The sequence below is a fragment of the Oryza brachyantha genome, chromosome 6 (assembly GCF_000231095.2).
Source record: "Oryza brachyantha chromosome 6, ObraRS2, whole genome shotgun sequence".
NCBI classification, from domain to species: domain Eukaryota; kingdom Viridiplantae; phylum Streptophyta; class Magnoliopsida; order Poales; family Poaceae; genus Oryza; species Oryza brachyantha.
In genome coordinates this window covers 4,339,079-4,363,616 of record NC_023168.2, presented here as the reverse complement: position 1 = coordinate 4,363,616, position 24,538 = coordinate 4,339,079, and the positions used below count along the sequence as shown (strand labels likewise).

General features: G+C 37.4%; 2 protein-coding genes across 2 annotated transcripts; both read left to right on the top strand.

The window, feature by feature from the left end:
* LOC102720250 (kinesin-like protein KIN-14L) lies at positions 1-17,831 on the top strand. The gene is made up of 23 exons (XM_006656712.2): positions 1-228; positions 790-913; positions 4,330-4,416; positions 4,507-4,677; positions 4,839-4,945; positions 5,708-5,839; positions 5,953-6,131; positions 6,305-6,466; positions 6,654-6,745; positions 7,682-7,833; positions 7,915-8,088; positions 9,586-9,732; positions 11,091-11,276; positions 12,249-12,320; positions 12,821-12,873; positions 12,959-13,175; positions 14,081-14,272; positions 14,381-14,599; positions 15,227-15,574; positions 15,654-15,752; positions 16,419-16,559; positions 16,660-16,818; positions 17,288-17,831. Exons 1-23 carry the CDS (start codon positions 16-18, stop codon positions 17,720-17,722), a joined length of 3,861 nt encoding a protein of 1,286 aa, XP_006656775.2. The 5' UTR covers positions 1-15; the 3' UTR covers positions 17,723-17,831.
* Positions 17,832-19,894: 2,063 nt separating this feature from the next.
* LOC102719969 (mediator of RNA polymerase II transcription subunit 6) lies at positions 19,895-24,251 on the top strand. The gene is made up of 5 exons (XM_015838308.2): positions 19,895-20,393; positions 20,504-20,678; positions 20,818-20,887; positions 23,055-23,164; positions 23,781-24,251. The coding sequence occupies exons 1-5, from the start codon at positions 20,134-20,136 to the stop codon at positions 23,934-23,936; spliced, it is 771 nt and encodes a 256-aa protein (XP_015693794.2). The 5' UTR covers positions 19,895-20,133; the 3' UTR covers positions 23,937-24,251.
* The last annotated feature ends 287 nt before the right edge of the window (positions 24,252-24,538 follow it).

Sequence of the window (24,538 nt, the reverse complement as noted above, 5' to 3'; positions counted from 1 at the left end):
CCGCGGCGGGCGCCAATGGCTGATGCCCGCGGCCGGTGGGCGTGGGACGTCCCCGGGTTCGAGCCGGCGGCGGGCGGGATGATGCCGCTGGCGCCGCCGACGGCCATGCCGAGGGCGCCGCCGACGGCCATGGTGTTCCGGCCCTCCGACGGCCCGCCCCGCGCCGGCGGCGGTGAGGCGGTGCTGCCCGTCGCCGAGCGCCTCGACCAGCTCGCGGACAGCGTCCAGGTGTGCCCGTTTTGCTCCGCTGCGCTGTGGATGGGATGATTTGGTTGGGGCCTAGGGTGAGGGGGATAAGCTGTCCTTGACGCTCTGGGTGGTGGGGGAGTGTGCCATGTGGTGCTTCCAAGTGCCAATGATGGGGCCATGGGGGTGTTTCCCATAGGTTGAGCGAGACAAATATATTGTTGCATTTTTTTGGGTTACTGATTGATGCCTGATTGATGAATTAGTGCGAACTGACTGAGTCACATTATTTGGTCTGATTGTTGTGTGGCATTGGAAGTGATGTAGTTACGTGATCACTAAGAATGAAGGGAGTATAAACATGAGCAATACTGTTAGAAGTTTTGAAATATTAAATTATGAAAGATAATTTTCCTTATAATTGGTGCATCCTACCGTGGATTCATATTTTGTTCAGTTCACTTTATTCATGTGAGGAGTATGATGAATCGATGATCGTGTCGCATCAACACTATTTCTTGTAGATTGTAATTTACTATTCCATATTTCAATGTTTCCTATTTGTGCTGGCACCTAGCATTTATAAGAATACTGAACTTGTAGCTTGCCAGAGAGGACTGCTTGGAACTTAGACAGGAAGCTAGTGACCTTCTTGAGTATTCTAATGCAAAGCTGGGCCGTGTCACTCGGTATCTTGGATTTCTTGCTGATAGAACTCGAAAATTAGGTAAGCTCACCTCTTATCCATGGTTTCAGTTAACTTAAGTATATCCTTGTTTTCATTTTTCATCATGGTCCTGCTTGATCAGCAATTTATGATTCCCTTGGTTTTGCTCGTCTTTCTAGTGTTATATCTTGTAAGGTTTGTTCAAATTTGATATATACTTCTAAGGAAATTTAGTGATGGAAACAACATATATGGTTCTTTCGAGTGATTGTTTTTTTTGCCATATATTCAAATGTTGTAAGGAATATGCACACATTTAGGAATAAGTCTACTGTCCAGTTATCAACCCCCAAATGCAGAATAGGGTGTTTGAACCTGTTCATTATCAATCCTAGATAATTTCCCCCCTTGAGCCCATTCCTCCTTGACCTTAAGCAGACATGGTGTAGATCTGTCAGCGGTTTTGACATTTGAGCTGGTTCTCTTTGCTGGAAAGGAAATCCACTCACAAGAATTGGCATAACAACAATAGTAGAAAAGTGGCATGCATCGATGAGACAAAACTGACCAGGAAGTTTGTCATTGGCAAGTCTCTGCTGTAACTCCCGTGCCTAGTTGTTTTCTGTCACTCCCTTTCATACCCCTCAACTCACTCTCTGAGCCACACAAGTGGGAGGAAAGAGGGCAATGGCGAGGTGAACCTCATGGATAATGTTGGTAGACCATGGGGACAACAGTGTTGGATCACAAAACAGCAATGATAGAGGTGCACCTTGGATCTAAGGGACACAGACTACACCTTTAATGGAGCTTGTAACTGGTGAAACCTATATGGGATGTTTGAGAAATAGAGAGGTGGAAGGACCGAATGAGATGATGAACATGGATGAGGAAGAAGATCGGTTCAAAGAATGTGATGTGGACTCTATCAATCTTTCTTATCATTTTCTGAATCGTTGATATGTTTGACCTGACTATTATTTGTTTGCACCTAAATGCCACATCCATAAACAGGTCTATGTTTGGTGAAGAGGGGTAAAATGTCTAGTACTCGGTTTTATAACTGATGGTTGACAACTAGAGTTTCTCAATAGTTGATAGGGATTGTTATTTTTACCCAACTTAAGCACATTGTTTTTTTTGTTTCATATTTACTTCCCTTATCTCAGCCAATATTCCAATCATGATAAATTCCATGTATGCCTTTGATATTTTGCTTAATCCTTTCCATACCCCTTACTTTTGCACTTTTGCTCGATCACCTAGTTACCGTGAGTTTTCATTTGTATCCCTTATGCACCCATTCTATTTGTTTGACTATGAGCTGATCATTAGATTACATTGCCCTTGTAACAATTATTGATAGCCCTCCAACTGAAAATATATTTTCCCATAAAAAATATATCATTTGTATGAATCTTTGAGAGGAAGTAAAATTACTGAAATAATTGAAATTTCAATTTGTTTGTAATTCACTCAAAATGTTTTTTTAGATTTCAAATTCTTAGTCAAAATATATACTCCCTCCATTTCACATAATAAGACTTCCTATACCCAAATTCATATGGATACTAATGGATCTGGACACATATACATTGATTCATGGATGAATCTAGCCAAAGTTAGAAAGTCTTACACATGTAACAGAGAGAGTAATTTGTTTGTGATTTGGTTAATTTCACCTCCTCCTTCAAATTGTCTTTAACTTTGGTTGAATTTGATTAAAAAAATCATTTTGGTTCTTGACAAAAACTAAAATATTTGGTAATCTTGTAAGTTTTCCTTTTTGAAATTTTCTCAAAGTTGATTAGAACTCATGTGAAAATTTAAAATCTTGGTCTTTTAATTTAAGGTGAATTGTTGTGCCCATTTATTTTATTTTCGAAATCAAAAATGTTATTTTATGTAAGTTTTGGACAATGACATGGTCTTCAAAACCTATCTTCGACTATGATTTTCTATTAAAATATATACACAAATTAAATAAATGTTTACTTTTACTGCAGTACTTTTTAAGGCAGATCTATACTATACATGTTATCCTGGTATCTTGAAACTAAATATTTCTAAAGTTACTAATAGTCAAAGTTTTAAAAGTTTGACCACTTCCTTGTCCAAAACGACATGAATTGTTAAACTGGACAGAGTATGATTTAACAAATAGGATAATTGCCATTTCTAAAAAAATCTAGAGGTTAATTCACGGTCAAATAACAGAATAGACATATAGGGGATGAAGATGAAAATTCTGGGGCATGTAGGGGATGAGACAAAAATTAGAGACATAGGGGTTCAGCTAAAAACTTAGGGGTGCTCTAGGATTTTTCTCAGCTAATTCAGGTTACATGGACAACTTAAGATGCCCAAGCCTAACTAGGGTACTAAACTACCCATATGATGAGCGTGCATTCCTTTTTATTATAATAAAAAATATGTTTCACATTGTAAAGAGCATACACCCTAACCAACCATTTTTTCTTGTTCCTCCTTGCGGAAAGGGGGGAAGCTAGAGCACGGTATCCTGTCTGGACGGTATTAAAACCTTGAGCAATGAACCGACTGATTGTGATTCCACGGGTGAGGGCCCACACCCACTTCCTCTCGTTCCAGCTCCCGTGCGTCGCCTTATCGGCATGCTTGCATGCCTCTTCCAGTGAGCACCTACCGGTTTGCACCAGCCTGGGCTGCACACCAATCGAGTGGTCCATTCTGGTGGAGAGAAGAGGGAGGCATGATTTTCTTGGCTTACGCAAGCTTCTCCTTTCTCCATCTATTTTTTTCTCAAATTTTTATTACTTAATATCTCTTGATACATGTGTCCTCCATGGTATCTCAGAGGTATTGTGACACTTCCTGTATCTCGAAGTAGCATGTTGTACCAGCTATAATACTTAAAAACTGTATAGGTGGTATCATATGGTATATCAAGTTCATCATACATCCATGTCTATGAATATCTCAAGGCATTATCATTGATGTTAGAGATTTCGTGATGGAATCATGGAGGTGTTAGATTGTTAGTATAAACTTGCTGGGACACTCAGCAAAAGGCAACATGCAGCCAGCAGCCCACTAGCTCAGCCAAGCCTAGCGCTCGGCTTGTTCTCACTCTGGTGCCCTCGTGTGCACAGGAATAAGTGAGACGTGCACATGGGAGGAGGGTGCTGGAGACGCCGGCGCCTCACGTGGGTGCACACGCTGGGAGGAGTAAAGCATGATAAATTTGTTAATGTGAACTCCTGTACCGCTAGGACGCTAATACTGTCAGTTTTTCTGCACAAAAAAATGTTTTCTTGCACCATCTTATGGTTTGAGGTCGTATTATTTTTTTTCAAGCAGATACTGTATGTATTCATGAAAAATAGAGAAAAATGATTTTTGGGTTTTGTGTCTTACAACTCGTGCTGTTTGTTGATTTTTGTTGTGCTCTAAATATTTACCATTACCATCTGAGCATATACATTTTGCTGCTATAGATCAAGCTGCACTTGAAACTGAAGCTAGAATTACCCCTTTGATTCACGAGAAGAAAAGACTTTTCAATGATTTATTGACCTTGAAAGGTACTCACGATGTTCGCTAGTTCCTGTCTCAAACATCGTCTTTTACTCTGGGATGTTTTAGCATTGATAATAATTATCAACATCTTTCAGGCAATGTCAAGGTATTTTGCCGTAGCAGACCCCTATTCGAAGATGAAGGTTCATCAGTGGTAGAGTTTCCAGATGATTTTACTATCCGTGTAAACACAGGAGATGAATCTTTAACCAATCCTAAGAAGGATTATGAGTTTGACAGGGTATATGGACCCCACATTGGGCAAGGTAAGGTTGATGTAGTTCTTATGCATTCCCTTGGAAATAGTAGCACTATGTATAATTCTGTTCAAAAATACTATTATTGATATTTGCAAGCCCTAGGCGATACTTCCTTTTCTCATAATTATTCCATTCTTATGGTGATTCTATTCTTTAAATGTTTTCAGGTGACCTTTTCCATGACGTTCAACCACTCGTGCAATCAGCCTTGGATGGTTACAATGTTGCCATATTTGCTTATGGTCAAAGTCGTTCTGGAAAAACACATACTCTGGTTGTAATGTACTCTAATGATTTATACCATTCTTATTTTCCTAATTTCCTTGGACTCACATATTGTGATGCACACATTGTTTAAGTTGCATTTGGCATCAGCTGTCTTCTGAAGCTAAGTTTCACATACTATTTTTGTATGTTGCTGTGTGTGAATTTTCTTTTAAATAATAATGATGATAATGATCTTTTACTAGAACCTATGTAAAAGTATTGTGTTAACTACCCCATTTTAACATGGCACAACAATGCTGCACAACATTGAACTCCGAAATGGAATAGATATTTTTTCCTTGATAATACATTACTGTGAAGCCTGACTTGATTGACTTATGACAAGTTGCAATGCATCAAAGCATGTATCCTTAGTCTGTGTTTGAAATATCAGCATCTGCGTTCTATATGCAGTCAGCTATGTAACCCGTGTCCTCTCAACAGACACAAATTATTTTGTAACAAATGTATACTTGATAGGCATTGGAAGGATGCCTTTTAGTGGCAAATCTGGAATGTTTATCAAGCTTCCATTGGGTAATACCAGCGTTTCGTTACCTTTTTTTTGACCAGACATCAACCTGTGCCTTTAGTACCTCACCTGGTCATACTAAACCAAAATTCTATGTGAGCTCAGTTTGGTTGGACCTGAAGAATGGCTGTTATTATGTACTTCCAGTAGATTACATGCTTGATTGCTTGGCATTTGTTTAAATAGATGCATGATACACACATCACTCTTTTGCTAACATTTTCATGTGCTTACCAGGAAGGATCTAGCCATGATCGTGGTTTATATCTGCGGAGCTTTGAGGAGTTGTTTGATCTATCAAATTCAGATACTACTTCCACCTCACACTTTAACTTCTATGTTACCGCCTGTGAGCTCTACAATGATCAGGTGCTCATACTATTCTGTCAATGCATGCTTACCTAATATATCATGTCACTAATATTGTGAATTAAGTTGATTTAACTATGGTTCACTTAAGTTATAATCTCTTTCCACCATAGGTTCGGGATTTGCTATCAGACTCTGTAAGCCCTGTCCCAAAGGTTCGGATGGGTGTGCAAGAATCCTTTGTGGAACTTGTGCAGGAGAAGGTTGAAAATCCCATGGAATTTTCTAAGTCCCTAAAGACCGCTCTTGAAAATCGATCTGTGAATTCTCTGAAGGCCATGGTATCTCACCTGTGCGTAAAATATAAGTTTCTCCCCCACTGTTTGTATATCAAAAAATTCTTTCATAATTTTTTTTGCACTGGATACTTTCCCAGGCCATTGTCTTGATCATATTTTTTCAATCTAGATTCCTATTGCTATTTTTTTTTAATTTAGAACTACTAATTCTCTTTCTTTTTTCCAGGATTGTTACTATCCACATACACTATAGAAACTATGTAACAGGAGAACACCTGTACAGCAAGCTGTCTTTGGTAGATTTACCAGCTAGTGAATGCCTCCTTGAAGAAGATGCTAATAGAGACAATGTGACAGATTTCTTGCATGTGTCAAAATCGCTTTCTGCGTAAGATGCTTAACTTATAAGCATACATCTCGTTTCTGTCTATTGATTGTCTCATGGCAGTTTTGGTTTGTTCTTGGTCATGTGAGCTATGTTATTTTAATGGTGTATATTCTTATGCATTCAATGCCTTTACTTTTCTCTTTCATTGTATGTAATATTGCTCTCTAATTTAATTATTCATTGATAGGTTGGGGGATGCTTTGGCCTCATTAAGTGCGAAGAAGGAACCTGTTCTATCTGGGAATTCAAGAATTACACAAATCTTAGCCGACTCTCTTGGTAACTGGATTTCCGATCATTGTATCTATTAGTTTTTGTCTGTCTTTTCTTGTGAGTCTTGTGACGTTACTGATTAAAGCTAACAGAGGCCATATCCATCACATCCTTGCTCCATTTGGTGCAACTGTATGTCCCACACACAAACTGTTCATGTAAAAAAACACAACATTTCAAAATGAAAAGAGAGGGAGAGAGAGGGAGGGAAGCGAAATCAGCTTCTTCCTGTATAATATTAGTATTATACTACTCTTTGTGAGGAGAATATTAAAGGTAAGTTTTGAATGAAACATAAATTCTAAAATTCAAAATGGATAAAATACTGTTCAGTTGAATTTACTCCTTTTGTTTCGTAGTGTTTATCAAATTTTACTTCAGTGATTCTTAAATGATGTACTCCCTCCATCCCAAAATATAGCTTCTAGCGTTTAAAATTTGTTCGAAAATATAGCAACTTCACCTATTCCATCATCTCAACCAATCACAACCATCACCCATTTAGTAGCTCCACCTAATTTCTCATCTCAATGAATCATAATCATCTCCCATTTAATTCCACATACTTCCTTAATATCTGTGCCATCCTCCAGAAGTTCTTATAGTTTGAGACGGAGGGACCCTGACTATCTTAAGAATGACAAATTCCATCTGCTTCAAAGTCTGTTACTCGTAGTCTCATTTTATATGGTTCCACTCTGCTTCACACACAGATGAAATGGTAAAAATGTGAAATGAAAACAAGAGTAGAAACACTGATTTGTCTACCCTTAATAAGACACTTAATTACTCAGTACTACTATTAGCAGTGTCATGTGGGCCTTGTACTTTAGAACAAGACGAAGTGTAAATGGGGCCCTACATTGTGAAATTGAGGTAGTATTATAAGTAATCTTTCGCCTCCAGTACTGATCTTGCTTGACATTCCATAATTGGGTGCAGGAAGTAGCTCAAAGACCTTGTTGATTGTGCATGTAAGTCCAAGTGCTTCAAATTTGTCTAGAACTTTGTCTACGCTCAGCTTTTCTGCTAGAGCGAAAAATGCCGAACTGAGCCTTGGAAATCGCGACACAATCAAGAAGTGGAAAGATGTGGTATGGTTTTGATTGTATTTGGTGCCTTTACATCTTAGAACTATTTAGCATTTTAGCCACGTTTCTATCTATTTTGGACAGGCAAATGATTCACGTAAAGAATTGCATGAAAAAGAGAAGGAGGTTCTAGATCTGCGACAAGAGGTTTTGGGATTAAAACTCTCTCTTAAAGAGGCTAACGATCAATGCACACTGCTCTTCAACGAAGTACAGAAGGCCTGGAGAGTTTCTTCTGCACTTCAAGCTGATCTGAAGGTTGTACTCTTTAGTTTATCTGCCATATATACCATGTCATTTGTATAGAACTTATATTTCAAAATAGATGTTTGTCTGAGAGCACATGCACTTGAACTTTTGAAATTTTGAAATTGAAAAGTAAGGTCTGCCTTATTATATTAGTCCTATTTACAAACAGATGGTTTTGGAATCCGTATGGTCCAACTTTGTAAACTTTGGCATGCTACTGTACACAAAAATATTCAAATTTTGTCACATGAAAGTGGTACTAATGCATTTGTCCTTAGAATTGTTAACTCATTATAATTTTTTTACTAAAGTTATGATTAGAAAACTAATGGCCAGTGATGTGTACTAGAGACCATATGCATGTCAAAAACAGCAAGTAAAAAGAATGGGGTTATCAGTATTTTCTGCATTAAAACTACTTCTGTTGCGTACCAGTTTTACTAATATACAATTAAAAACATTGATGGTTAATGGTTTGTCATTACAAGTACAATTTGGCATTATATTTTTCTACAACTTTTACTAAAAATGATTGACACAATGACGGTCAAAGGCATGTACCGGAGACCTTTCATTTGGAACAAAGAGGGGTGGTTGTTGTAGGCACCATTTGAACATCCTGGGAACGGTTAATTTAAATGAGGGTGCTAGTAAAAAAATTAAGCATGTGAAAGTTATAGGTAAGCCTTTAAATGGGATTTTACTTTTCTTTTATTGTCAGTTTTATACCAGTTATGCTTGCCATTTATGTTAAATATTTTATTAATATGCTGCAAATTTGTAATTTTGTGATGTCCTGCTCTTCACTGTAGTTTGCATGAATATATTGGGGGGCACAGCATACTGTTTTGTTATTAAAAGGATAAAAGTCCACATTTGGTGCCCCAACTATGACATTTGGTCCTATTTTGGTCTCAACTACGAACTGTTTACTATTGGCCCCTCAACTCTAGAAAACATTCACATATCGTCCCTGGGATAAACGGGGTGTAGTTTTCAATGGTGTGGCTCCATGTGGAATCCTAGTTGGCAAATAAAAATAAAAATATAATGTAAGAGGTGGAAGAAAGGGAGGAAGAGGAGGCGAGGATAACTTGCAGGTTCTAGTATTTTCTTTATTTTCTTGTTGTTTATTCTTGATTGGTATGATGATATCATCACTATTTTGCCCATATAGACTCCAAGTGGACCAAGGCCATAATGGAGGGACCAAATGTGGACTTCTCCTTACTAAGAATACATGGAAGGCATTTTATTTATTTCTTCTTGTTTATTATTGATCGGTATGATGATTTCATCACTATTTGCCTCCAAGTGGACCAAGGCCATAGTTGAGGGACCAAACATGTACCTTTTCCTTACAAAAATACATGGCACTTGTTTTGATATTTTAGTCATGCTGTAGATTGCAGTCTCAAAATGTAACGGTTGTGAAAACTTAGTTGTCCTGCTATTGACATTCTTTTTACTTCAACAATTGACATTTTAGTTGTCTTGTTGTTGCAGTCTGAAAATATAATGCTCACTGAGAAGCACAAGATTGAGAAAGAACAGAACAACCAGCTAAGAGATCAGATTTCTCATCTTTTAGAAGTTGAACAGGAGCAGAAAATAAAGATGCATGAGCGCGATTTAACAATTCAGTCGCTACAGGTTAAAATATTATTGTATTTACCTATTTTATACAAACTAGATTTTTAATAAAAGTTGGCTGCATATTCAGTATCCTCTTTTATTAAATTATATGGTTTCCAGTTAAAGCTTTTCTCTTGATTAGTGCTCTTACTAACTTACTCAAGGTTATTGGGTGAGAGGTCCTTTCTCTGCCAACTGCTACTTTTAAAACCTCAGTTAGAATGGTTGTTTATGTGGCCCACTCTGCTGTTGTCAATTTTTCTAGTATTCATTGCTCCCTATTGACAATGTTTTCTGGTATTTCTATTTAACAATCTTTGTCTCCTTAGTGTAATCATAAACATGGTATGAAGGCATGTCATATCCCAAAACGTGTAATGTAATCTCACTGAGCATCACCTCCATGTGTAATTAACTAAGGCACTGTTTGACAGTAGGGCAAAGGAAAGAAAAGTCCCTCGTTTTCTGTACGCATGCTTCCTGAATCACTAAACGGTGCGTTTTTTGCAAAATAATAGAAAAGTTTCTTTAAAAATCATATTAATCCATTTTTCAAGTTTAAAATAATTGACACAATCATATACACTACATATGTTCCAAAATATAAGCATTTCTAGGTTGTTTAGAAAATACTAAGGTTTAGTCAAAAGATTCTGTTTTAGTCATTTCAGTGGTTAAATTTTAAATTTTGTATTGCTTAGGTTCCGTATTCAAGCACCAGTTTGGTTGTAGAATCATTGGAACAAGGGAAATCATGGAAATCAGTAGAGGAATGCTTATATTGTGGTACAAAATTTGAATCCTAGAAATGCTTATACTTTGGAATGGAGGGAGTATGTTCTTTCTACTGAAAAACCCACCAGTTAATGTTGTATTTGCATTTAGACTCCCATTTCCTACTATACCAGATCTTAACTTGGCCAATTTATTTGTTGGTTAACTGAATTTTGAGAACTCTCATGGGCTAAACTCTAAATACTGCAAGACCGGATTGACACTAGGATCAGTCCTATAGAACACAAGCATATTTTGAGCATTAAACTTGACCATTTTTCTTTTTGATAGTTTTCTGGTCAACTGATTATTAGTACTCCGTACTGCTTTCTCTGAGATCTAATTGCATGATTGCATCAAATCTCCTTATTTGGAATTTCCATTCAAATATAGTTCCAAGACAAGAAAGCACGATTATGATCTGTCCATGCAGATTGTAACCATATTGTTTGTTTCACCGTCAAGAGTAGTTTATATCTAGCTAACTTTTTTGTTTATACATCTGGTGAATAAATTTAGACTTGAGACTGACTAATTGATGTAGTATATTTTGTAAGTTGTAACATTACTTTCCATCCTTACGTTCTTTCCACAATTAACAGGCAAAACTTAAGTCCATCGAGTCCCAACTTAATGAAGCCATAAATTCAAGTGATGCTAGATCAACTATTGGGTCTGAATCTGCTTCAGTTATATCCACCCCAAAGATGATGGAGTCAACTGCTGATTCATCCACAGTAACCAAAAGGCTAGAAGAGGAATTAGCAAAGAGGGATGCTCTTATTGAGGTATTGCTACTTTACACGCCCTTTATAACTTTTGTATTATTTGTTTCTCAGTGACTGTATGCCCAAGGTTTTCTTTCCCCAATTATATGTTATGTAGTAATAAAAAATGGACCTGTTCCATCTCAATTAGTGTAAGCCTGAGGTTTTTGTTTGAACTGTCATAATTATAAAATGCTTGATCAAAAGTTTGACCAATTAGTGCTTTTCATTTGCAGCTAATTTCTAGACCCATAGACAGAAGCTTAATTTTAACTACTAAAATTGTTTTATGAGATTTGACTATACTAACTATCATTGTAGTATTTGTGCAATTGTGCTCATAGATATTTGCATTGACCATGAATTTTTTTTTGATAGTTCAGAACCTGAGCAATTTCTTAGTACCAAATTTTGTTTCACGCTATTGTCCATCATAAAAAGGCTATTGTTATACTGTATGGGCCATATTTCTGTACTAAGACTAGGTGACCTTTTAGCTTAATCCTGGCATCTCTGTTTTTTGTAACTTTTTCACAAATATCACTGATTCAGAGAAGATCCATTTGCATACTGCTACAGTTTTCGACTAATAGTCCTTTTATGGGGCATTCAAGTTTTTGTCAATGCTACAGTAATAGCGTTTAACAATTTGCCACTCATGTGTCTATGACGTGTGCCCCGAGACCCACAAGTCATAGACATATAAGGTGGTAATTGTTAAACGCCATATGTAAGAGTGGCAAATTCTTAATATTCCTTTTACAGGGTACCTGGCTTTGTTCTTGTACCAAGTATTTTGTGGTGTTTTCTTTCTTTTTTTTTTGCTACATTTCATGTGTAAATTCAGAAGATTGTGTGTGCCACATTGCAATTTGGTTGTTCTCTATATTTTATTTACGACAATTTAAATTCCCTGACCTTTTGTTTCTGTAATAATGCGATTTATCTCAATTTTGACAAATTATTCATCTTCACTTTTTTTCAAAAATGCAGAAATTGCATGAAGAGAATGAGAAACTCTTCGACCGACTAACAGAGAAGTCAGGACTAGGAAGCTCTCCACAGGTTGTTCTGAATACTCTTCACTCTATTTTATGTTAATGAGCTCTCTCTGCTATCTGTTAATTAATTCCTGTTCATTTTATTTTGTTCTGCTGCTGGACTTCTGTAGTGCTTATAGAATTAGAAACACCTAAATAATCATAGTACATTGTGCTGAAAGTGCCCCAGTGTGATCGGACTTAAGGTAGTTTGCCCCTTCAATTTTTGTTAAGGATCAGAGCTAAGTAGCTAACAATACGCTTTTAAAATTTCTAAGTGTCCATTGTCATATAGACTTTATAAGAGAGCTTGTACAAAAATACAAAAATATTGCTGTCACAAGAAATTCTTTTAAATTTGCTATTTTGTTTTTTGTTCTGTTCTCTAGTCTACTGTGTCAAAGTATGCTGTGTGCAGAGGATTTTATTAAACAGTGATTGTAGTATGTGGTGATGTGACCTGTCGGTACCTGCAGTTGCAATTTTATGCTATGAGTTTCTCATGTAATAACTGTTTGTCCATAGGCTCCAAGTCCTTCAAACAAACCAACTAATGCTCAGGGAAGAGATATAGGCAGGTAAAACACTGCTATTTAGAACATATATATAATTAACCAACCGATCACTGGGCCTGTGTGTTCTAAAATTTGTTGTCATGGACAGGAGTGACAGCATGAAAAGTCAGTCATCAGATGTATTACCATTATCAGTTTCACAGGACAAAGCTGGAAACAGCGGAGCTATTGTGAAATCAAGCAATGAGTTAACAAAAACAACGCCTGCTGGGGAATACCTTACGTCTGCATTAATGGATTTTGATCCTAATCAGTTTGAGGGAGTTGCTGCAATAGCCGATGGTGCAAATAAGCTTTTGATGCTGGTCAGTAATGCTAATAAAAAATATCCATTTGTACATATGAGGCATCTATTTTTCTGTTGCTAAGTGTTTCTTCTGTATTCTGTTTCCTTTTCATTTGCTGCTCCATCAGCATTACTTCCACTTCCACTGTGACTATAATGAAACTCCACCCCTATCAGATTGTTATAAGATAGTTTGGTCATCTCTTTGTTCCCGAGTATTTTGAAGTCTTGTACCTGTCATGGTGTTGCTGTGTAGTTCGGAACTGAGTTCCGTTATTGTTTTACCAGGCCGTTACTAGGTAATACAACATTGCAAATAAGCTAGATGACCATTATTTGATCAAATATTTATGTTTTTCATTTTGAGCCATTTGCTATCATTTGCATTTTTGTCCATTCTGAAAAGATGTTTTTATAATTTTTCCATGCACAAGAATAATACCAATTGGTCAGCATCATGCCTACCTACTCAACACAAATAGGTTTATGATGGGTTGTGGTTGGCTGGTATGGTTGGTCACCATTCTTATGTAATCATTCCAGGTCCTTACAGCACACAAAAAACCTACTTAATCACCCTGGCATTTACCTTGTGTGCATGTAATTTTATGGGTGCATGATAACATAAGCAATATCATTTTCTTTGGCAAGGAGATGCTAATTCTTCTTTCTAGCTTGGGGTTCAAATCTTTATCCACCTGAGTTGTGATGCGTTTTGGGATGCATTATTGTCAGGCATTCAATAAGGTTTATCTGACAGACTGACACAGCTTCATTGTCCTTTTTCTTTGTCTTTTTATTGGCTAAAGAATGTTTGTACCCGCTATCAGTACCCATATGTTTTGTACAGTTGCATCATGTTCTCTTCAAAGTAAATAATCATTTTCTACCTTAAACAATGTCGTAACTATCATACGATTCTAGGTATTGGCTGCAGTTATCAAAGCTGGTGCCGCTAGGGAGCATGAAATACTTGCTGAGATCCGAGATGCTGTCTTTTCATTCATTCGCAAAATGGAACCAAGAAAAGTTATGGATACTATGCTAGTTTCAAGGGTTAAGATATTGTACATTAGATCTTTGCTTGCTAGGTCTCCGGAACTTCAGTCAATCAAGGTATGATTTTGGTGCCATTCTTTTTATCTGTTTCCTAAATTCAAAAGGCTGTTCCACCCTTTTGCTGTGTGTAACAGTATCTCTGCATTTATTTATTGCTTTACAAAGGTTTCCCCAGTTGAGCGTTTTCTGGAGAAATCAAATACTAGTCGGAGCAGAAGTTCTAGCAGAGGAAGTAGTCCTGGCAGGTCACCTGCTTATCATCATGATCATGGTTCACGAAATTCCATAATTGATGAACATGTGCATGGTTTCAAAGTAAACATTAAACCAGAAAGGAAATCAAAGTTCTCCTCGATTGTTTTGAAGATTCGTGGGATTGAGGAGGTAAATTTAAACTTTCTTGAGGCCTTATTTAGTGTTAATAGTACCTTTTCCCACCTTTTTCTAGTCAGTATTACAGGGTTCCATTTAAATTTTAGGCATCTCTGGTTAACTTTTGTCATATACTCGCTCCTTTCCCAAATATAGCGACCTATGTCTAATCATACTTCTAGTTCTAGGTTAGTCTAATCGTGGTACTAGGTTGCTATATTTTGGAACGGAGGGAGTGTTACTTTAGGTAGATTCTGCTTTATTGCTGACATGATCACTTGCTTTTAATCTGATATAGTTTATAGGTCATTACAGTGAAGTTAATGTGTCAAGCTGGGCCATTTATGCTGCTCTCCTGCACCAACTGCCTAGCATGAATGTCTTGGTCTTGAATGTGCCGTCAAGCTATAGCGGATGGAACTAAGCTACTTTTTAAATACGATATCTTGCCATCCCAGAGGATATTCCATTATTCAGCATTGGGCTGTCTACAGTAGTCACATCAATTTTATTAAGTTTTTTAGTTATTCCTTTGGGATATCACTTTGTTTTCTTTTTATCTGCCATTATACTTAACTTGTTTTTTTAGTTGTTAGCTGTAGCTATGTGTGTTTGTACTAACAGATTATATTTGGACAGGAGACATGGAGACAACACGTCACTGGAGGGAAGCTTCGGGAAATTACCGAGGAAGCCAAGGCTTTTGCAATGGGAAACAAAGCTTTAGCTGCTCTCTTTGTTCACACGCCAGCTGGTGAATTGCAACGGCAGATCCGAGCATGGCTTGCAGAGAACTTTGAGTTCTTATCTGTAACTGGTGGAGATGTTGCTGGAGCTACTGGACAATTGGAGTTATTGTCTACTGCTATTATGGATGGGTGGATGGCTGGCCTTGGTACAGCGCAACCACCCTCAACTGATGCTTTAGGTCAACTGTTATCTGAGTATACAAAACGAGTTTACACGTCCCAACTACATCACTTGAAGGTTTTATTTACCTATCTCACCACCTAACCAATAATTTAGTAAGAAAAAATCTCTGATCTTATTCTTCACAAAATTGCAGGACATTGCTGGCACATTGGCAACAGAGGTAGCTGATGATCCTGCTCATGTCAGTAAGCTACGATCTGCTTTAGAGTCAGTCGATCACAAAAGAAGAAAGGTGCTTGACTGCTTGTCTCCCTCATAAATTTTCAATGTTCAACATGGTGCGATTGCCATTTTTCTCAAAGTCATGTAATCAATATGTAGAATAAAGCACAAAAATCTGTGCATAATGTATGTGCTAAGTCGTAATTAATTTTCACACGCCACTTTGCAAATTTACATTGTTACAGAATAGATTGATTTGCTTAGATTGGATGTTTAATTTAGATATTATTCCTCAAGGTCAAGGTATTGCATCTTCTTTGGCTCTCTGCATCAAGCAAAGATGAATTGAACAGAATCTCTAGTTTCTAGTTTCTAGTTTCTACAGTCATTCTGTGGTTATTTTTTGACCTGCTATTCTAGACCAATTAACACTGTGTAGCACCATCTACCTCAAATCATCATTGCGGACCAACCTATGACATATGTTTACCCTTGTTAGAACTTTTAATGATGCAACAAGTTTCTTTCCTCTGCTTCATAGTTTGAACATTCATGCTAGTTTTTTTTCTATTGATGATCTTCTAGGATTATCATTGGCATGTCCTCAGGGGATCACATTCATATAGAACTTACAACTATATTTTTGCATTAATTTCATAGTTTAGTTGATAGATTCTTAGATTATTTGAGTGGATTTTTGCACTCGTGGCATCTTATGCTGTCATACTCTTATCAGATAATGCAACAAATGCGAAGGGATACTGTTTTGTTAACCAAAGATGAAGGTGGTTCACCTATCCGAAATCCTCCAACTGCTGCTGAAGATGCACGACTGGCATCTCTTATATCGTTAGACAACATCATAAAACAAGTGAAGGTATGATGCTATCTATTTATGTCTAGTTATCTTGCCTTTTGTCTTTATACATGAAACATGTGGACTAACTAGCTTTATTTGGTCATTCATGTGTTGACAGGAAGTAATGAGACAAAGCTCCACCAGACCATTAAGAAAATCAAAAAAGAAAGCATTGCTAGAATCATTAGATGATCTTCTGGCGCAATTGCCTTCTCTTCTTGATGTTGATCATCCTTGTGCTCAGAAGCAGATCATGGAAGCAAGAAAAGTTGTAGAGGTATGTTCATCAAATATTGGAATCTTTTGCAGCCTTCAAACCAGGTAACAATAGAAAAAAAGAAATGGCAGGATCTTTTGTAAGAGAAGTGACAAGGGCTAGTAGAGTGTAAGTGGAGGGTTTAAGTCATCTGTTCCATTTCTCACTTAAATTATCCACAGATGCATATTTTGTTTGTGCAGCTTATATCCAATATAAATGAACTAAACATTATTCTCCATGAATCTTTCCTAGGTAGTTCACATTTTTCTATGAGTATTAGGTTTGTGATTGGTGGTAGCAATTAATTTTTGACACAGTGACACATCTTAAATTACTCTCGCCTTAGCCTAACTTGTTCATTGCAAGAGTTATGGTTATTTGACAAGATGACAGTACCTTGCGCAACATATGCCTAACACCCTGTCTTAGCCCTTAGCTATATATTCATTTATAGTTTATTTGATACAATACTATCATCTCATTGCAGTCACTGGAAGAAGATCCCGATGACCCTGCGACAGATTCGAATTCAAACACACTGGGTGACAGCGAAGTTTCACAGTGGAATGTACTACAGTTCAACACTGGAACATCAGCTCCTTTCATCATAAAATGTGGAGCCAATTCGAGCTGTGAACTGGTCATCAAAGCTGATCAGAAAATTCAGGAACCTAAAGGTGATGAGATAATTCGAGTTGTTCCGAAACCTTCAGTTCTTGCAGAGATGAACTTTGAGGAAATAAAAGGTGTCTTTGAGGGATTGCCAGAAGCAATCAGCTTGCTTGCCCTGGCACGAACAGCCGATGGTACAAGAGCCAGATATTCTAGACTGTACAGAACGCTAGCTAACAAAGTACCGGCCTTGAAAGACATCGTTGCGGAGATGGAGAAAGGTGGTGTTTTCAAGGATGTCAGATCATAGTTTTAGTTCATTTTTCGATTTGATATATTATGTTGTATATGTATGCCATTTGAGGGCATCAAGTGTAACTTTCTTCTTTTGTTAATACAATGAACAAGCCTATGTTGTAACATTATTCTTTTGGTCGAGAGAGCTACCTTACCTCTCTGACTGCAATACCCTGGATTCTAGATGTCCCATAATGCAACCGTAGCGGATAAATGCTTGTTCAAAGCAGCAATTTTGATATTATCCAACCTTCTATTTGGAGCAAATTTGTGAACAACACGCATCGCCTGTGGAAATGCAGAAGTTGGTAAATGATTTATCTGGCAGCTCTTGTTCTAAGTTCGATTTTCGGAGTTCTCGTCGTCATTTTTTATTGTCCGACTTTCGTTTGATGATTCTTAGGAAGACAGGTAAAAAGAAATTATCTGGAATGAGATACTCTTGCGGTTCTGCATACAGAACATACATAATAGAAGTGTATGAGTCCAAAAAAATTAGGATAATAAGATCGTACCATTATAGCTTCTCTAGGTTAGATTAGATCAATGCCATTATATCGTTACAAATTGTGAAATTCAAATCATCCCATTACAATTTAACCGGTATGGGAGATATGCAGCTAATCACCCTTCCAATACACTGAAAAAACTTTATGATAAGATTGTCCTTTCGATGCACTGAAGAAAATTTTACGATAAGATCGCCCTGGGGCCTGTGCTGTGTTCTTTAGGCTATATTTTTCTTAGCTTTATTCTCGATTTGTTTTGCAAACTTTCCAAATGGCTAAATGACACATTTTTAAAGTTCCTCTATAAGAAGTTTATAACATCATCTTTCTATAGAACATTTTTAATTTTATAGTAGTATATTTTATCATTTATACTATTAAATGATAATAAAAGATCAGATAATCTTTCATTGATAAAAATAACACAATATTAGTATTAAACTGTATTATTATTGTACCCGTGCTAAAACTACGACTCAATTTAATAATAAAAATAAGATATTAAAAATTCTTTCAAATGTAATCATAACCAAACACTCAAAATTGTTAACCTGGTTATTTAGACACTCTGATAAAAGATTATTATAACTTTGCATAATTAATTATAAGTTTGATACACATTGCAGTTATAAGTTTTTAAGTTTGAACATTAATTGCAGAACTTGCAATGCCAAATTTAAACTAATTTCAGAATCACTACAGATCAAGTTCACACATGCTAAGAATAATTTTAATTAAATAATATATTAATATTGTCTAATATTAACCCGTAATTTAAATTTTATAAAGCTAAGTTTAATGAAAGCTATTTTATACAAATATGTTTTGCATCCGATACAACTTTCTGTCTTCTTATAATAAATGAAAAATTATTTACGTTTGTAAATATCCAATGAGCAAAACAACTATGCAATTCTCAAATAATATATAATTCAAAATCTAAACTTTTTACGAGTTTAATTTTTTTCGTTGTGTCTTCTTATATTACACAATAAATATATTTTTATCAAATATTAAGTGATTATATAATACCAAGCAAATATTTATCCCACGACTTTTTTATTTAAAAAATATATAACATTTTTAACAAAGTGAAATTACTAATGATGTTTTCATTGGTTTCATTTCCCATTTGTTATTATCATGATGTGCATATCTCTTTTAGTGTTTAAAATTTATTCTAAAGCAATGCATCATTTGATAGACAAAGAAATCTACTTATTTTACACAACAAATGGTGCCAACAAAATATTTTTGTAGAACCCTAAATACTCATTTCTATTACCAAATATTTATCTCTGATATCATTACCATTGATTTGACTATTTGAACATCCCAACAAAATAGTCTAAAGCTTTGGTTGATCCTACATTTAGTGCAATCGTCTTGTATTATTATCAGTGTTTTTATATGACGTCTCATGCCGGTTTATACAACTACCCATGTCGCATGACAATCGTCTTGTATCATTGTCATTGTCTTTAATTCAATTAAAATTTTATGATTAAAAAAATATATATTTAACTTTATATAAATTCTTTAATATATAAACGTGTTTGACTTATTTCTAGTTAGAAAAATAGTGTTTAATACATGTAAGTTTTATAATTTTAGCAGTTGAATTTGAATAACGAGGAATGAAGTATTTCTGGACAGTAAATTGAGTCGGTGCACGGTAAAGGGAAGGTTACGATTCGGCGTACAGCAGCTTAGTCACCCGAAGATTTTGGTCTCTAGGCAGCAGCCGCATCGTCTTCCTCCCCTCTCCGCCACCGCCACCGCCACCGCCGCCGCCGCCGCCGCCGACGCCGACGCCGCGGCTGCAGCTTGCCTCGTCTCGCCTGCGCAGGCGGCGGCGCGTGCATCCACCCGCCCTCCCGTTCGATTTGGTGCACTGGGCCACTAGACGCCCGCGATGTCGGGGACGCCGCTCCCCCCACCGGCGCAGCCGCCGCCGGGGGGCCCCGGGCCCGAGGGCGCGGCCGCCCTCCCTCCCCCACCGGGCACGGACATGACGGGGATCTGCTTCCGCGACCAGCTCTGGCTCAACACCTACCCGCTCGACCGCAACCTCGTCTTCGACTACTTCGCGCTCTCCCCCTTCTACGACCTCACCTGCAACAACGAGACCCTCCGCTCGCGCCAAATCCACCCCCTCGACATGTCGCACCTCACGTAAGGCCCTAGCCCACCACCACCGCCACCACCACCGCCCGTCTTCTCCTCTTCCGGTTCGCCGGAGCCGGAGGTTTGAGATGGTTCCGCTCACCTGTGGTGGGTCGCAGGAAGATGACGGGGATGGAGTACGTGCTCAGCGACGTGATGGAGCCGCACCTGTTCGTGATCCGCAAGCAGAGACGGGAGAGCCCCGAGAAGTCCCACGCCATGCTCGCCTACTACATCCTCGATGGCTCCATCTACCAGGCGCCCCAGCTCTGCGGCGTCTTCGCCTCCCGCATCGTAAGGCCTCCCCTCCTTTTGCTTAGATTGTGCAAACGGGAAGGGTTGAGAGCGTTGCAATCTGTGGGCTGTTTCGGTGGATTGCACCAATCTAGTTGCAGATTTTGGATTGATTGTTAACTTTCGTGTAACATTTCAGAGTAGGGCTATGCATCACATATCAAAAGCTTTTACCACGGCCTGTTCAAAATTGGAGAAAATTGGGCATGGTATGGTCCTCACATCTCATGATCTCTTTTGTTCTTAAATGTTTCTCACTTACGGAGCATCTCGGATGCATCGCAGACGTCTTTGTTGGCACTTGGATCAAACTTTGTTCATCCTTATGTTGTATGGTCAGTGAAATGCTTTTGCACGTTGTTCATATGACCCTATGTTTTATGGTTCACTCAAACTAAAAAAAATGCAACTACTAATAAGTAGCATTAATGGTCCTGATAATGCGGCTATTAATTTGTTATTGGGTTCAAAATAGGTACAGTTCTCGGGTTACCTCCATGGTTCAAGAAGGTTATTGGTTCAAAATAGGTATCTCATATACAATTCTGTGGTTACCTCCATGGTTCAAGAAGGTGCTAGTTGGGCAGCTGGGTGGCGCCTAGGCCCTGCCTAGGTGGTGGCTAGGTTAGACTAGCCAGTCAAAATCAAAGATTAGTAAGCACATTTCATAAAAATTAGACTATATAACATCAAAATAGCAACAAAACACCACCCAAGGTGGTTCAGCCACCTAATCCACCATCTAATGCCTAATTGCGGCGGCTAACCAGCGTCTAGTGCTGAATTTTAGAACACTGGTTACCTCCAAGTCTGGAGTTCCCATTCTACAAATCATTTCATTTAAAAATTGCACTTCCAACAGATTCCTCTAATAAACGATTGTAGGTCTAAAACGTACCCTTACTTTTACATCCCTATTGGATTTAATTTTTATTTTCGTTTGATAACTCAGTTCACAATTAGCTCCCTCCCCAAATTTTGCTATGTATTGAAACTGGTTTCTTGTTTTAAGAACTTTAAAACACACTTGTTTCATTCAGCCATATTTGTGTTGAACTGAGAGGATTCATCCTGCCTTATCCATCTTCATGTTTTGTTGTTACGCAAACTTTATAATAACAGCAACTCTTGTTGGCTGCACAAAGCCAAAATGAAGATGAAATTGATAAATTATGTCCTTAGCTTAGTTTTTGTTGGAAAGAGTTTTTTTAGATATATACCTTTTGCAATTTTTAGACTGTTGAGGTACAAAACTGTGTAGATTTAGGGGGCATTATTGCTCTGTAAGAGAATTTAAAGATCCTTTAATGTTTGAGCAAGTTATTGGATCTATTTGCCGGATATCCTGTATTTTGCCTAGCAGTTCCCTGATGCCTTTTTATTTGAATTATTATTGTTAGTTACTTATTTCTGTATGCAGTTAGGTTTCTGTTGGCCTTTTTGTCGTATGTGCAAATTGCTCTGAATTTTAAATGCCGCTGCACATCATTGGAAGTAACTTGTTGCTGCTTTATGGATCACTATTGTAAGCAACCTGTTGCTGCTTTGTGGATCAGAAGTGACTAAATATAATTGCTCATAAGTATATGCCATCATTGTACTTTCTTTCATTTGTAGGGCCCCTTTGATTTGTATGAAAAATATAAGAAATCTGTAGGATTTGGATCCTATAGGAAAATTGCCTATTTGGTCTTTTGAAACAAAGGATTAGGATTCAAAGGGTCCTATCAAATTCCTATGGAATGGCTCAATAGGGGAAGATTTTGGAGGAAAGTTAACATGAGGCCCAACCTTTTGGAACATACCTTTGAATTATTTTTGTTCAATCAAATGATTATTTCTTTATTTTTCCTGTGTTTTGTAATCTCTGTTTTGCACTTGCATTCCTATCAAAATCCTATGTTTTTTCTATTACTACATTTTCGCAATCCTGCATTTCGGAGGGGCTGTAAACTGAAGCAGAACTTAATGTTGAGGCAAATTTATCGTAATATTTCTGTGGGAAAGTCAACACTGCCTATTCATTGATCATTGCTGAGACTCCTTGGAGGTACTATTGATACCCAGTGACTAAAACAGAGTTGTTCCACTAGAGTTTATATAATCTGAGGCTTGGAATTCAAAAACTTAAAATGAGAAATAGTTTATCATGAAATGACAATTCCTGCTCTTGACGCATTGTTAATTATCAATAGTGTCAGTTTGCCTTTGCCATGCAGGATGAAGCATGAAATATTTTGTTACTGTAATTATCAAATCTCACGGTGTCTCCTTTTATGTTATAGTAATGTTGTTTCTTTTTCTTTCCCATGAACCTTGAAAACAAAGAATTCTAGTTTCACTTGAATTTGAAATAACTGTTTTCCTACTTTACAGTTGAAGCAGAGCCTGACACGACAGCTTCTGAATCAAAGACGCAGAAGGAAACAATTGACTTGAAGGAGTTAAAGCGGGTTGACCATATCCTAATGTCTTTGCAAAGGAAGGTAATATTGAAATTTTTTGTGCAATGAATATCTGATAACAATAGAAAAACATGCTTCAATCATTTGACTTATATCTTGGTACGAGTATATTTTAGGCGCCGTTTAGTTTGAAAAAATTTTGGTAGAAGTGTCACGTCAAATGTTTGACCGGATGTTGGAAGGGGTTTTCGGATACGAATGAAAAAACGAATTTCACGGCTATCCTGGAAACCATGAGACTAATTTTTTGAGCCTAATTAATCCGTCATTAGCACATGTTGGTTACTGTAGCACTTATGGCTAATCATGTACTAATTAGGCTCAAAAGATTCGTTTCAAGATTTCTTCCGTAATTGTGCAATTAGTTTTTTGGTTTGTCTATATTTAATGTTTTATTTAGGTGTCCAAAGATTTGATGTGATGTTTTTGGAAAAAAAATTTGGGAACTAAACAAGGCCTTAGTATCCATGGACAAAAGAGCAAAATTATGTCTGATCCATCCTGGACTAACATTTTGTGAATTTCCTCTGACCACATGCTAGCCTTCTCATGCTCGTACCTAGTACTACTAGTGTTTGTAATCTCATTTGACCTGTCTTGCCTACAATTTGTTAATTACCTTTGAACTTCTCTGCAGCTGCAACCTGCTCCTCCCCCTCCACCTTTCCCAGAGGGCTATGTTCCATCAGAACAAGAGAAAGCACAGGATGATCTGTTGGCCTCAGAGGCACTGCCTCCCCAGATTGACCCTATCATTGATCAAGGCCCTGCAAAAAGACCTAGATTCCAATGAGAGATATTGCATTGATTAGTTAAATTTGGCTAACACAACAATTACCCTGCTGTAAGTTGATAATTACAGTAGATTCCACCTTCCGGGAGTTAAATGTAAGTTGTGACTTCTGCCGTAATGGTTACTCTTATTTTGGAGGGAGCATCAATTTGATTTGGTGGAACTGACTCTTGTCAGGCCTGTTTCTACTGTGCTAACGTGAAGTGATATGTAGTATACGGTAAGGAGACATCATGCAGCACAGCACCAGCGGGCCAGTTTGTACGTTGTACTCGCCATCGTTTGAATATCTGACTGACTCTTTATATGGTTGAATCCTGGTTGGCAATCGTACTCGCCGGTCACTGGCTTTCCTGTTGCCTATTGCTGTGTTCCAAATATGATGCCAAACCTACGGACCTACATGTAATTGTAGGTGGACAAAAAGAAAGAAGACATTCTCTTTCTCTCTCTCTCTCTAATACGTGACTTTGTTGGCTTATAAGTATGTTTGATCATTCATTGTGTTGAAAAAATATAGCTATCATATATTTTGTTGTGAGTGAATTCACTATTAAATACATTTTAATTATAAATTATATTTTTATAAATTTGCATAACCA